At 14.9% G+C, this 15,657-nt stretch overlaps 1 protein-coding gene across 1 annotated transcript; it reads left to right on the top strand.

The window, feature by feature from the left end:
• Window positions 1-15,253: 15,253 nt before the first annotated feature.
• BO95DRAFT_353036 (uncharacterized protein) lies at window positions 15,254-15,445 on the top strand (the record flags this gene model as incomplete). Its single annotated transcript, XM_025582162.1, has 1 exon — window positions 15,254-15,445. A coding segment is annotated over one exon (192 nt), but the record flags the coding sequence as incomplete, so codon positions are not given.
• Between the last annotated feature and the right edge of the window lie 212 nt (window positions 15,446-15,657).

Here is a 15,657-nt window from a genome sequence, read left to right as displayed (position 1 = left end):
AATTCTAAGTTCAAGTTTAAATACTTATTAAAAATCTTAAAAAAGTAAATCTTAATTTATATTAAAAATCTAAATTTAAATTAATTTTATAGCTATATAAAACTGCTAGTAAGTTCTAAATATAGTTTAAACTATAATTTAATAAAAAAAATAAAGGTATTACTGCTCAAAGAAAACTTATAGTAAGAATTATAATATTATAAAAATAAATATTAAGATAATTTTAATATTATTTTTTTAGTAAGAACTAAAAGTTCATAACTATTAGTTTTTAGTTTAATTATTTTTAAGACTGTTAATATACAGTAAAAAAACTATAATTTAAAAAATAATTAATATACTAATAAAAAGTTATTATTTAAAAATAAATTTAATATAGTAAATAATATTATTAAATTCTTTTAATAATTATTATCTTGTTATTTATTTTAAAGACTAATTTTTATAGTTTTTATAATAAAATAGCTATATATTTTTTTAGTAAAAAAAAAGTAGAGAACTATAATTTCATAATAATTTAAAAATCTATAATTTATAATCTAACTAATCTAATTTTAATATATTTATAGAATTTTAATGAATATTTTAATACTTACTTACAGCTGTACTTAGAAAGTATTTTAAATTTATTATATATTTATATTTATATTAACCGGTAGATTAATTCTATTATATAGTTAATTTATTATATAAACCGAAATTAAAGTATATTTATACTCAAAAATCTAGGTTTTAAATTAATTAATATTTTTAATATATATAATCCAGGCCGATAGTACTCCGGGAATATATTTTTTTATATTAAATTAAATAATCCGAAAGATTTCTGGCTGCTATATATTTTTATTGAAAAGTTTAATTTTTATTATTTATTTTAAAATTATAAGATTTATATCCAGCTAAATACTAGTATTAATATTTTAATTATATTAATTACAAACTATAATATACAGCTGCTTATTTTTATTAATATAATAATTTTTAATAATTATATCGGCAAGATAGACGGCTAAATAATTATAAATCTAATATAGATTTTTATTAAAATAACTAACTAATTAGTTAGCTGCTGTATATATAAAAATTAATATTTTATTATAAATTATATATTAATTATTATGAATTTTAATCTTATTTTATAATTTATATTAATTATTATTTATTTATAACAGCAGAAGACCGACTAGAACTAATTTACTAAGATATTTATTATAAAAAATTAGATCTTACTACAGCTAGAAACTATTATTAATTTTAATCCTATAATAAAGAATTTTATAAATTATTTAACTAAAACAGCCGAAGCTGCTGTATTAAAACTTTTTTTAAATAAATATTTTTAGTCAGATTATATTATAGTTCTTTGGAATTTTAATTACTATATAATAATAGCTTACTATTATATAGTTATAATATACAAAAATAAAAATTATAAAAAATATTACTAGTTTTATAATATTGTCGACCGTATAAATAATAAAATAATTTAATAAATCTATTATTTTCAAGTGAAAAGATTATAAAGTTTATTTAAAATTTTTAGAATCTAATAAAAGAATATTGAATCCAGAATATATTAAAAGAGATTTTTATTTCTATATTTTAAATAAATAAATATAAGTTTATTATTTTAAAAACTAAAATCTAAGTTTTAAAAAATATTCTATCTATCATACTATCCAACGCTAATCTTAGCAATATTAAAAGCTTTAATTATTTGAAAAAAAATATTTTGAAAGGCTTTATTTGCTTTTAAAAAAATTAAAACTACTATGTATTATATTATATTTTTTAAAATTTCCGGGGCCGACGTTTTTTTAATATAATCTTATAAAAAATTCTTTAAGTAATATTCTTTTATAATATATCTTTTTAATATATATTTTTTTGATATATATTTTTTAATATATATTTTTTTAATATATATTTTTTAATATATATTCTCGGCTGGACTATTATTCGAAGTATTTTTATTTTTTTATTATTATTATCTGTAAGCGTGGAAAAACTGATTATAATAATTTAGAAATCTATTAGTTTATTACATTGTTAAGTACTTTAAATAAAATCCTAAAAATTATAGTAATAGTCTAACTAAGCTATTTTATAAAATAGTTTAGATTTTTTTAAAAAGTTATATTAGCAGCTGCCGGAGCTGTTTTATTAAATATATTTTTTATTTTTTATTGAAAGAAATTGATATAGTCTGATAAATCAGTTATAACATAGCTAGTCTATTTATACTTAATATATATAATATTTTTATTAATTCTTTTTCTTTTAATTAATACTAATTTTATTAAAGAGATCTATACTATATTCTTAGACTTTTTTATAATTATATATATTAATAATTTTAATATTATAATTTAAAGTAGTTTTGCCGAAATAAACCACTGCTAATTAGAATATATTTATTTCATATATAAAAGATAGAAAATTATATATATTTTTTATTTTATTTTTATAAAATATAAACTAATCTATTTTTAAAAAAAAATTATTAAAGTATTTCTTAGCTAACCAGTTTAGTAGAAATCTTAATTACTATTTAAAAACTAATAATTAAGTTTATTTTATTATTTTATTATTTTAAAATAATTTTAGACTATAGCTTTACCAATATAATTTATATGATATATTATTAAATTCAAATAGTTTTGCTAATCTTAGTTTTTATTTTAATTATCAGCTTTATATAAAATATAAACTGCTGTTTTCTAGCTATAGATATTCTATAAATATTGTATATAATATATTAAAACCGGATATAGTTTTATTATAATCTAAAAATATCTAATCCAGACTATAAAATTAATTTAAAAATAAATTCTTATTTATATTATTAATATCTTTTTCATTATTATAAAACTTACTCTAGCAGCTTATCTTTATATTTTATTAATAATAATAATTTTAAATTTTAAGATTCTCCGGGCTTATTTTTAAATATATATTTTTTTAATATATATCTAGATTTAGATTATTTAACTTTTATTTTTAGTTAAGCCGGAGCTTTACTACTAGCAGAAAAATAGTTTAAAATAATAATTTCTATTTTATTACTACGGCTGTTTAAATTCAGACTATTAATTAATTTTTAAAATCTTAAGATTATCTAATTCTAAATAATACTTTTATAGTAGTATTTTCTAAATATTATTATTATAACTATTAAAAATAATATCATTAAAATATATATTAAAGTCCTTTGGAAGAATATTTTTTTAATTTATATTAATAAAAATAATATTATTTAAAATATAAATATTACTATAGTTTCTAGTTTAAATATTAATATTATATATTTTATAATTTTATAATATACATAATATATATCGCCGAACTTAATAATATTTATATAATTCTGGTATATTTTTAGACTATATTACTATTAAAACTAAATACTATTATAATAATCTTTACTAATAACTAAACTACTATTTAGATTTATAGAATTTTAAAAAGATTCTTTAATTAAGAATTTTTCTAAAAAACTATTAAATCTTTTAAAGTTCTTTAAAGTAGCTGGATAGTCTACTTATAATACATTTTCAATTATATTAAAATATACAGTAATAAATAAACTAATAAATTTATTAAATAAACTGCCGAAATAGTACCCTATTTCTTTTTTAAATTTTTTTAAAAAGCTACTAAAGAAGCTAAAATTATTAAGAATAATTAAATTATTATTAAAACTACAGCCGCACAACTAAAGTCTAAATAAGATTTTAAAATATTTATTCTAAAACTATTATTTTTTAATAATCTAAAATCTAAGCTAAAAAATATAAAAATCTATTTAAATTATTATTTTTTAAAATATTATTATATATTTTATTATTATTCTTTTACTAAGTATAGTAGTTTTTTTATTATATAAAAATCTACGTAAAACTGCCTTAGTAATTTTTATCTAAATATAAACTAAAATAATTAGTCTTAAAATATATTTTAATTAATTTATTTCTAAAATTAGTACCGACTGCTTTTACAGCTTACAAAAATAATTAATATATTATATATTATTTAATTATTTTTAATATACAGATCTATAGAACTATATATTATAAATATTATTATAAAAAATCTTACTATTCCGAATACTAATAAGTTTGGAGTAGATATAATATATAATTTAATTTTTATTAAATATTAAGATTTTTATATAATTTAAAAATTTATTAAAGAATTTTTAGATAGTCTAAAAATCTAATTAGTTTTATAATAAAATATTTATAATATCTTATTTACTATTAAATAAAAATTTATCTATATAAACTGTAGAAGCTAAGTTTAATAATTCTTAAATTATTCAATATATTTAAGTTTAAAATTATAAAAAACTAGTATAAAAATATCTTCTAAAAAACTATAATAAATAAAAAATATTAGCCTGAAAGTTTAATAAAAAATATTATAAAAATATATTTAATTACAAAGCTACCGGCCGTTAAAAAACTAATTAATAAAAAGAAATTAATATCTACTTTGAATAGTTAGTTAGTTATTTTTAAATAATTAACTAGCTATTTTAACCAGCTGGTTAGTAATATAAAAAAAATCTATTTTTATTATATTTACCGCGGTAAAATCGAAAAAATAATCTAATTAATAAAAGATTTCCGGCCAGTTTAAACAGCTAGTTAGCTACTATTTAATAGCTAACTTACTAATTTAATAAACTAGTTAGCAGAAATAAAAAAATCTGATTTGTTTAATATATACTAATATATTTAAATAAAACAATTCAGCTACTAATAGATTTTAAAAAATTTTAAAAAATATAATTTAGTCTAATTAATTTATATATAGTCTAAGTAAGCCAGTTGCCGGCTGGTTATAATAAATACTGCTATACAGGCCTTAAGCCTGCCAGAAGCAAGAATAAACTTATTATTATTATAATAAAAATCTTAAAAATTAATATTATAATTTATAATATACGGAAACAGCAAAAAGCTTTTAGAAAATAATCATTAGATTTTTTAAAGTATAAATAAATAATAATATTTTTAGTAAGCTGTTAAAAACTAAGTATATAAATTAATTAAATAATTTTACTTTTTAAAATATTTTGATTTTTATTATTAGAAAAGTAGCTGTTAATAATATAAAATAAAATTAATAAAATTATACTTAATAATTAATATTTATATACTAAATATATTAGTAATCCTAGATATATATATAATATTAATTTAGATAGAAATTATAATAGTATTTATTAGTATAATATATTTTTTAATTTTTAATATAATTAAAGTATTTTATTAATAGCTGGTTTATTCGGAAAGTTAATAATTTATAAATATTATATTTTATTATAAATAGAAATTTCTTAAGATTTGTTTTATAAATTATTTTAACTTAATATTATATATCTAATATTAAGTACAATATCTATTTCAAAAAATAAAAATAATTATATATATTTATATAAATAATTCTATTATATTCTTAAAAATATTTTAAAATTATCTTTAGTATTTTAAATACTTTTCCAAAATAATATTAGAAAATAAAAATTATTTTTTTATTCCATAAATTCTTTCTTAGATTCCTATTGATTAAAATTCTTAAATAAAATATAAATATTTTCGATATAATTACTATTAAAATGAAAAAGTAATAATCTTAAAACTTAATGTTTTAAAAATATTAATAAAATTAAACTATTTTATTAGTTTAATAAATTAGTTAAAGAACTATATATCTTTTTATATAAAAACAATTTATTCTTTTAATAATATAAGATTTTGCTTGTAAAAAGCTTTTTCTTATAATCTTAGTAAGATTATATATAAAGATTATATAATAAAAATTTTATTCATTAAACTGACAGATACAAAGCTTTGAAATAATACAAAATTTCTTTTATAAAAAATCAGTTTTTATATATTTTAACAAAATACAGATATTCCGTATTAATTGTTATACAATACCTACCGCTACAGCAGCCCATATCTACCACTATGGCAGCCGCTTCGGGGTCGATACGGATTCGTCGGGATTTCAATCCGGATGCCTACATCATTATGTTGCTTACCCCTCCTTTTTGTATGATATATTGTTCTGAGATCCTTTAGAGGAGGAGATTCCTCAAGGATTAGTCTTGAAATTAATAGGAGACTGCTTTTGACTATCTTGCTTGCCTTGCCTAACCAGCGTGTCTACTGCGTCAAGTAGTTCCTAACATTAATAGTAATATATTAAAAAAAGATAATAATTTTTTATATTTTTTTTAAAATAATAAGTTAAATTTAAAATATAATATCGAATAAATTCTAATTTTAGTTTTATTAATATATACTATTTAAGTAATTCTTTTTTTAGTTAAGAGCTTAGTAGTATGAAATATAACTATTAATTTATAAAATTAAAATATTAGATTTATTTTAGATAATCTAAAAATATAAATATTTTATATAAGGTATTTAAAAAATAATAGTATGTATAAATTATTAGATGATTAAACTATTTTTAAAATAAATTTTTTAATATTAATATTAATAATATAATTTAACTTAAGACTTATTTATATAATATAATATTTTTGATTTTTTCTTTACTTGTAGTTTATAAATCCAAAATACTATATCTTATTTTTAATATATTTTTAAAATTATTATTTTTTGTTATTAAAACTGCAGATAATAATAAGTTTTATTTAATTATATTTTAAAATAAACTTATAATACTGTTGCTTTATTGTATAAAAATTTTAAAATTTTGATATATAAAGCCTATTTGAAGAATTTTAAATAATTAAAAATTATTAATCAGATTAAAAATAATAAAAAAATCTAAGTAAGAGTCAATCTATTTTATTATACAAAAAGTAAGCTATTTTTTAATACCTAGTATTTTTTATGTATACTAAGTATAATATTTAAACAAATTCTTAGGAATATATATAATATATTCAGCTGATTAGAAAAAGATTAAATAATCAAAAAATTCAAAAAACTAAGTTTTTTAAGATATTAATATTAAATAAAACAGTATATAGTATATTATTATAAATATTAAAAAAGTCCTGAATACTAAGTATATAAATAATTATAATTTACTTTCTTACTATTAATATTTTTTTACATTTTAATTATTAATATTATGATTGTACTCTCTGATAATAGAAATAAAAAAAATATAATATTATTCTAATTATTATATATAAATATATAAAATATATTATAACTATATCAGATCGATATAATTAGAATATAATAACATAAATAAATCTATTATTTAAAAGACTTATTTTTAATAATGAAAAGATTTTTAAAATTCTTATTAGTAATTAAAATTGAAAATTGAAAATTTTAATCTAATCTATAGATAGTATTATTTAAATTATTTAATATTTAAGCAGTATTTTACTACCGTAAGCTATATTTAAACAAATAAATAAATATAAAATATTAATATAATATTTAATATAAGGATATAATGGTTAAGAAAAATAATTTAATAAGACTTTATTTTTACTAAAGCTATAAAACTTTAGTAGTATGAATTAAAAAACTTAATAATATATTCACAGGATTTTTTAAAGTTCTAAAAAAAATGAGTATTAATATATTCTATTAAACTGCTTTCAGATTTATAAATTTATTTAGTTATTAATATTATATATTTAGTATTATATATTAAAAAATTAAAAAATATTTAAAAAAAACTTCGTTGACTGCTAACTGTCTAAATCTAATTTAATTACTAAAACTTTATATAAAATTAAGACTCTGTTTAATTGATATTTTTAAAATAGTAATTTTAAATATTTAATAAAATAGCTTAGTTATATAAATAAATATAATATCTAATATAAAAAGTAAAATCTATAGAAAATAAAAAATTTAATTAAAAAATATAATTAATAGTATTCTTGACTAATCAATAGTCTAAATCTAAAAAAACTAATATATATAACATATATTTTGAAATAAATTTAAATGATTTAAGGCGAGAGTAACTATTTATTTTGTTTTAATTATAATACATAATATTTAATTATTCTTTTTGTATTCGACTACTATTTTCTTATAAAAATATATATTTTTTTAATATCAACTCATCTGCAAGTTATTTTTTTAACCGAAACCTTTCTTTTTAAAAAAGATTCTTTATATTATTAAATCTTTATATTATCTTCTAAGCTTAAAAGTTTTAAAGAAAATTATAGTTACTGATATATTCAGATTTTTTAAGTAAAAAAAGTTCAAGAAAAAAATTAAAAAAAATCAGAACAAAACTTACTTAAAATATTAAAATAATTTTTATAAAATAGGATTTTACTATCCGGCTCTGTAAAAAAAATATTAAGTCTTATTTTTTGTGATCTTTTTTATAATAACCCACTACTGCTTTAATAAAAAGAAACTTAACTTAAAGCCGGAACAGTAATAAAAATATTATAAAATAAAAAAACTAGTATTGTTTTAAGTATAGAAATAATCTAATTTAATAATTCTTTTTTTTATAGATTTTTTAGACTCTACTTTAAGATAATATCTAATTCTAGATCGGACTTCGGTTCTATCTACTATTATTTATAATCAAATAGTTTAGATTCTAAATCTAGTTATAATTCTTTTCAGTATAAAAAATATTTTAAATATAAAAAGTCTAAGCTGACCTCCAAAGATATTATTTTTAAAACTAATAAAATATTTAAATAAAAAAATGATAATAAAATCCCAGACTATTAAAATAGTAATTTAATTCCGGGTGTTATATTATAATATTTTAAGTATAATAATAATGACAAAACTTTAATTATTCAATTTATTAATTATATAAAATTAATAAATTTTTTTTAATATTTTTAATTATTTTTAATAATATTTATTTACGTCAAGCCTAAGCTATTAAAATTTAAAATTAAATAAATATCAAGCACTAGTTTTATTTATAAATATAAAATAATTTATAATAAACTAATTATTTTTATTTTTATTACTTATAAATTTATTTAAATATTTATTAGATTATTAATTAGTATAGAAAAAATATTTCTAAAACTTATTTTAATTCTTTTAATATATTATTCGCATTTAAGTTAAAGTATAAATTAAAAAAAGTTCGTAAGCTATTTTTAATATAAATAACTAAAACTAAACAAGTAGTAAAAAACTTCAATAAAATCATAAATTACTAATAATTAAATATTATTAATTAAGAAATTAATATTTTTATATAATATTTTATTTACCGGATAATTATCTCCAGAAATTAAAAAATAATATATTAGATTAGAAAAATAATTATAATAGTTTAATTATAGAAAGTTATTTATTAAAATATATTTATATAACTAGTTAAGTAAGATTTAAAACTAGATTAAAATAAAAAATCATATTATTTCTATTATAAAATTCTTTTTTAATATATTTAAGATATAAAAAGATTTCTTAATATCCTTAAAAAAATTCAAATAAAGAAAAAATATAAAAAGTAAAATAAATAAGTAATTATACTCTAATTTAAATAATAATAATAATAAATTTATATATCTTCTATTTAATAAAAAAAAGAAAACCTTTATTATATTAATATCTTTTAATAATAATTATCTCGATAAATCGAAGCTCTATAATTAAATAATTAATTAATATTTAATTTAAAAAAATCTATAATTAAAATTATAGTTTATAATTTTATGAAATTTTTTTATTTTAGTTTTTTATTAAATAATAAAAATACCTCTATATTTAAAAATCTTTTAAAAAATAAATATTATATAATTCAGTATATTAATAACTATATATAAGGCCTCTATATATTAGTACTTATAATTTATTTTTTTAATATAAATAAATTTTTTAATATAATATTCTTAGTATATTTCCAACGCCTGTTATATAATATAAAAAACTAGTTTTAAGTAAAGATAAGAAGAATATTATTTTTATATTAAAATCATTTATATAATAGCTTCTTAATAAGATAATTTATAAAAGATTAATAAATATTTATTAAACTAATATTCTTTTTATTATAAATTAATTCTAACTTTTCTGTTACTTTAATATATCGATTATTTCTATAAACCTGATGTTTTATTAGGCTTATATACTTAATTTGGTATTTATATTTGATATATAAACTTGTTTTTTCTTATCCTTTAATCCATTTCTTATAATATTAATTTCTATATTTCTTATTTTTATTATTATTTTTATTTTAGTAATATATTCCTCCAGCAACACACTCTTACTTTTTTATAGAAGAAAGTATTATATTTAACTTTTTAGAAAGTAATATCTTTTTTTATTATCTTCGGGTTGGTAATATTATATAAACAGTTAAGCTAGCAAACCTTAGGAAAATTGATAATTAGTTATTTATTCTCTTCTTTCTCGAGGGCTCGAAGCCAACAGATATAATATTAATTTAATATGATTAAAATAATATATAGATTAAATAACTAATAATGAAATTAAAATAAGACCTAAAAGTTTAAATAATTTATAATAAAAATAACAAAGACAGGTATAACAGATAGAATATGAAAATCTTATAAATAATAAAAATATAAAAATATTAAAAAGTTAATACAGAGAATCCAGTATATAATAAGATAGAAAAATAATATAGAAAATTCAGAATATATCAATTTAACCGGTTAGATTATAAAATTATATATTATAATCTAAATAGGCCGGACATGCTACTATATATAAAAAAACAAAGTTTATAAATAAATTGATTATTATTAAGAACAAAAACTAGAGATTTGGCTAACCGAAGTTCTACTACCAGAGGCGGTTAAGAAGATGGCCACAGACATATCAGCAGAATATTATTATATATAATATATACCATATTAAATTTAATTTTTCTAATAAAATATTATTAATAAAAATTCTAACTACAGTAAATAGTAAAGCTATTTACAGTTAAATGATTATACTAAATAATCTAATTTAGTAGAAAAGTATAATTATTATATAATATTCTTTATTATAATAATTTATATTTATTATAATAATAATTTGTTTTTTAGATTAATACTAATTTAACAGACTTTTAATCTGGGTATTTATATTATTATATTATTTATTTCTTTTTTTCATATAATATATTATTCTAAAATCCTTTAAAAAAAGAGATTTCTTAAGAATTAGTTTTAAAATTAAAAAACTATTAATTTTGTTTATTTCTTTTGTCTTGTTTTTTCTGTCTTAATATCTTGCTTTTTCTATCTTATTCTTTGTCTTACTTTTTTATTTCTATATTTAATATCCCATACTTTGTATATAGAAGAAATAATAATTTAATATTATTATATTTTTTTTTATGTTTTATAAGCTTTTAGTCTAGTATATTAATAATAAGTTAGTAGTATATTTAGTACAATTTTAGATTATTTTTAAATATATTTTTTTATAATATTAAAAATTATTTTTTTAAATATTAATATTTTTTTCTCTACCGAGCTTGCGTTTTTTTAGATAATATAAAAACTAAAAATCCGACTGTTTTTTCAATTATTAAATTTATATTTAAATATATTTAATATTTATTATATCTATCCGTCTTTCTGTTTTATAATATCATTGTTTTTTATTTAGAATAATATGAATATAAAAATACTAAGATATATAAAATTAGAATATTAATTTATAATATTTTATAATATATTAAACAGCTGATATATTTAACAGCTGAACAAAAATATAATATATTATATAATTCATATTATTGGAATTTTAAAACTATTTAATTAATAGATATAATATTTAATATATTAAACTAGAATATTAACTGTCTAATACATCATAAAACTATTTAAGAATTTAAATATTTTATAGAATTCTTTTCTTAAAAATAGTATATATATTTTAACTAATTAAGCAGCTAGTACTTGGTATTAATCTAAATAAACTATTTAGCCATATAAAATTTAGATTAACTAGTATTATCTTATTATTTTTAATAAGATTTAGATTGATTAATATATTATTAAAACTTTTAACTATAACTGTAGATTTTTTTATACTAAGATTTCAAATATTAAAAACAGATTTAATATTTTTATAGACTTTTCTATAATAAAACTTTTAATAAGATATTAAGATATCTAATCTTATAAATATTAAAATAGATATTAAAAGTATTTATATTATTTATATAAGTTTTATATTTTTTAATTAAATTTAAATTCTCATATTTTTATAAAATTTCTTTTTTTTCCTATTTAACTATTTATAATTATAATATCTTTTAGTTTTATAGTTTCTTTTTCTGCAGCTTCTTTTTCTGTAGTTCTTTTTTATATTTTTTTTATTATTTTTAAAGTAATAATACTTATAGACTTAAATCTATTAGCTTTTGTATCTAATAAATATTTATTTTTTATATATTTAGACAGTAATAAATAATCTAAAAAACTATTTTTTTATTTTTTATTAAATTTTTATTCGCTTTTTCTCTTCTACTTTTTTATTATTTAATTTTTTATATTTTTTAATTTAATTATATCTATACCGGCTTCTGCAAATATTAAGTTTTAAAATATTAATATAAAAACTATTAATATAAAAAACACTGATATAATTACTAATAAAAAATAAAAATTAAAAATTTATAAAATATAAAAAAATAGTTTAATAAATAATAAATAGGTTAATATAATTTAGTTTTCATTATAATTTACTAATATTATAACAGAGCTAAAAAATAAACTAATATTTTTAAATTTTTAAATAGAAATATAATTAATATGACTAAAAAGAATATATAAAATATAAAAAATAAAACTAATATCAAAACAGAGAAAATAAAAAAAGAGACAACTAATATAATATACTTAGATTTTAAATTCTAATAATATTAATTATTACTTTTTTAATATAAAAACAGATTAGTATTTTGAATAATAAAAATATATTATATATTTTAAGAATATTAATCTTTTTATTTATTATATTAAAAATATAATTCGTATATATTAAAAATTTATAATATAAATAAATATTATTAGTTGTCTTTAAAATATAGTTTCTGATTAATATTTTATATTTAGTAAGTATAAAAATATATATAAATATATATATATTTTAAAACTAAAATACCCAAAGATTATTATATTAGATTTAAGTTTAGTATTATTTAAATATTTATTTATTTGCAAGCTACTATAATTTATAAATAAATAAATATTGTTATACAATACCTACTGCTACAGCAGCCTATATCTACCACTATGGCAGCCGCTTTGGGGTTGATACGGATTTGTCGGGATTTTAATCCAGATATCTATATTATTATATTGCTTACTTCTTCTTTTTATATAATATATTATTTTGAGATTCTTTAAAGAAGAAGATTTTTTAAAAATTAGTTTTAAAATTAATAAAAGACTATTTTTAATTATTTTACTTATTTTATTTAACCAGCATGTCTACTATATTAAGTAGTTTCTAATAATTTCTAATTCTTTTTACTTTTAGTTATTTAAGAAAAAATAATATATTATCTAATAAATCTTTGTTAGAATTATCTTAAGATACTTTATTTATTTTTAAATTATATTATCTAACCCAGACAGATATTCAAGAAGTATAAACTATTATTTATTAATTAGAATAGTTAAAGTAATTAAAAAAACAGATTTAAGTATTACAAACAGAATATAAAAATATTAAATTTTTAATAGAATTATAATAATACTATACTAGCTCGACCTTATTTTCTAAATAAGAAAAAAAAAATTAAACTTAAGAAAATTCTTATTTTCTTTCTTCGGTTTAGTTTATAATAGAGAACGGAGTGGATTTATAATTTATTATATATTTTTAAAAAAGCTTTTTAAAAATATTAAATAAAAAATTAAAAAATTCTAGCTGTAATTAGCTATTTAGATTTTATCTATTAGCAGAAATAGTACTAATATATTAATAAAAAATCCCCGGAAGACCGCCGAAATACTAAAAAATTATAGAATTACTTTATTTAATAGACTTTTTTTCTTATTTAAAATACAGTTATTTTATAGTCTAATATTATAAAACAGCTTGAACAGGCCTATCAGTAAATTTATTAGAATTTAAAAAAGTTTTATTTTTATTTAGATATTTTAGAGCGTTACTTCGAATCTAAATAAAATAATAAATATATATTAATCTTTTTTTTAAAGCTGGCACCGGAACTTAGTCGATATATTTATAAATATATATTAAAACTACCGGACTTCCGAGAGAAAATAGTATTTATTATTATTTATTATTAGAATATATTAAACCAAAAAAGAAAATAAGATCTAAAAAACTAAGAATACTATTTAAATAAGGCTTTTAGAAAATCCGGATCTTTGTAGTCTAATAATAAGTTTTTTTATTTAAATCTCCTCGAAACAGAAGAAATTAAAGAGAAGAAATCCTTTACTGTTATAAATATAATAATAAATATTATTTAACTAATCGATATTTTTATAGAAATAAAAATAGAACTAAATCAGAACTAATAAAAAAAAATAATAGTTAAAAAAGTCTTTATATTTTTAATAAACTGGTCTAAAATAGGAACTGTTATTTATTTTAATATATTTATTTATTTTAAAAATATACTTAAAATTTATATAGACTTGGATTCGTATACTAAGATTAATCTTATTAATTATTAATTTATTTAGTAATTTTATTTAAATACAGCCTATTTTATAGTCCTACTGGTTACTATAATTAATTATCTTATTATAAATATTTATAATATATAGAAAATTCTTATTACTACTACTAATTTTAGAAGAACTATATAATTATTTATAAAATATTATATAGCTATTAATTATAATCCAGATTTTTTTAAAAGTTCTATTTTATTTTTAATAACTATTTTAAAAAATCTATATATTTATTTATCTGTATAAAATCGACAGTAGTAGTATAAAATCTAAATATTAAAAGTTTTATTTTCTTATAAATTTATAAAAGCTTGCCGAAATCTTACTTATATTTATACTATTATTAAACTTTTAAAAAATATCTGATTATTAGAAAATAAAGTCTTTTTAAATTATTTATAAATTAGATTTAATAAAATTATATTATTTTCTAAGCTTCAAGATTTTATAAATATATTTTTTTTTAGTTATTTTTAATAATCTTTTTTTTATAGATTCTCGGATTATACTATTAATTTTAAAAATAACAAAATTTTATTATATAGATTTATTTATTTTTTATTTTAAGTTAAGCTCTAATCCCTTTGTTATTATATTAATAAAAATATTTGATTAGAATAAATTCAACTTTTTAAAAGTTCTATAGAAGTCTTTATTTTTTTTATACTAAAAAAAAATAAAAATTTTCGATTATATATAAATTACAGAAAACTTAATAAGATTTTAGTTAAGAATTACTATTTTTTATTTTTAATTTTAGAAATTTTAGATAAGATTATAGAAGCTAAATATTTCTTTAAACTAGATATTTAGAATATATATTACTAAATTTATATTAAATAGAAAAATAAATAGAAGATAATTTTTTAAACTTGTTATAAATATTTTAAATATCTAGTTATATTCTTTAAATTAACTAATACTTTAATTATATTTTAAAACTATATTTATTTAGCTTTCTATAATGTATTGGATGTTTTTTATATTATTTATTTAAATAATATTCTTATTTTTTTAAAGAACCG

The sequence above is a fragment of the Aspergillus brunneoviolaceus genome (assembly GCF_003184695.1).
Source record: "Aspergillus brunneoviolaceus CBS 621.78 unplaced genomic scaffold BO95scaffold_6, whole genome shotgun sequence".
NCBI classification, from domain to species: Eukaryota; Fungi; Ascomycota; class Eurotiomycetes; order Eurotiales; family Aspergillaceae; genus Aspergillus; species Aspergillus brunneoviolaceus.
The sequence above is the reverse complement of the archived record's forward strand: the minus strand, read 5'-3'. Positions and strand labels throughout refer to the sequence as shown.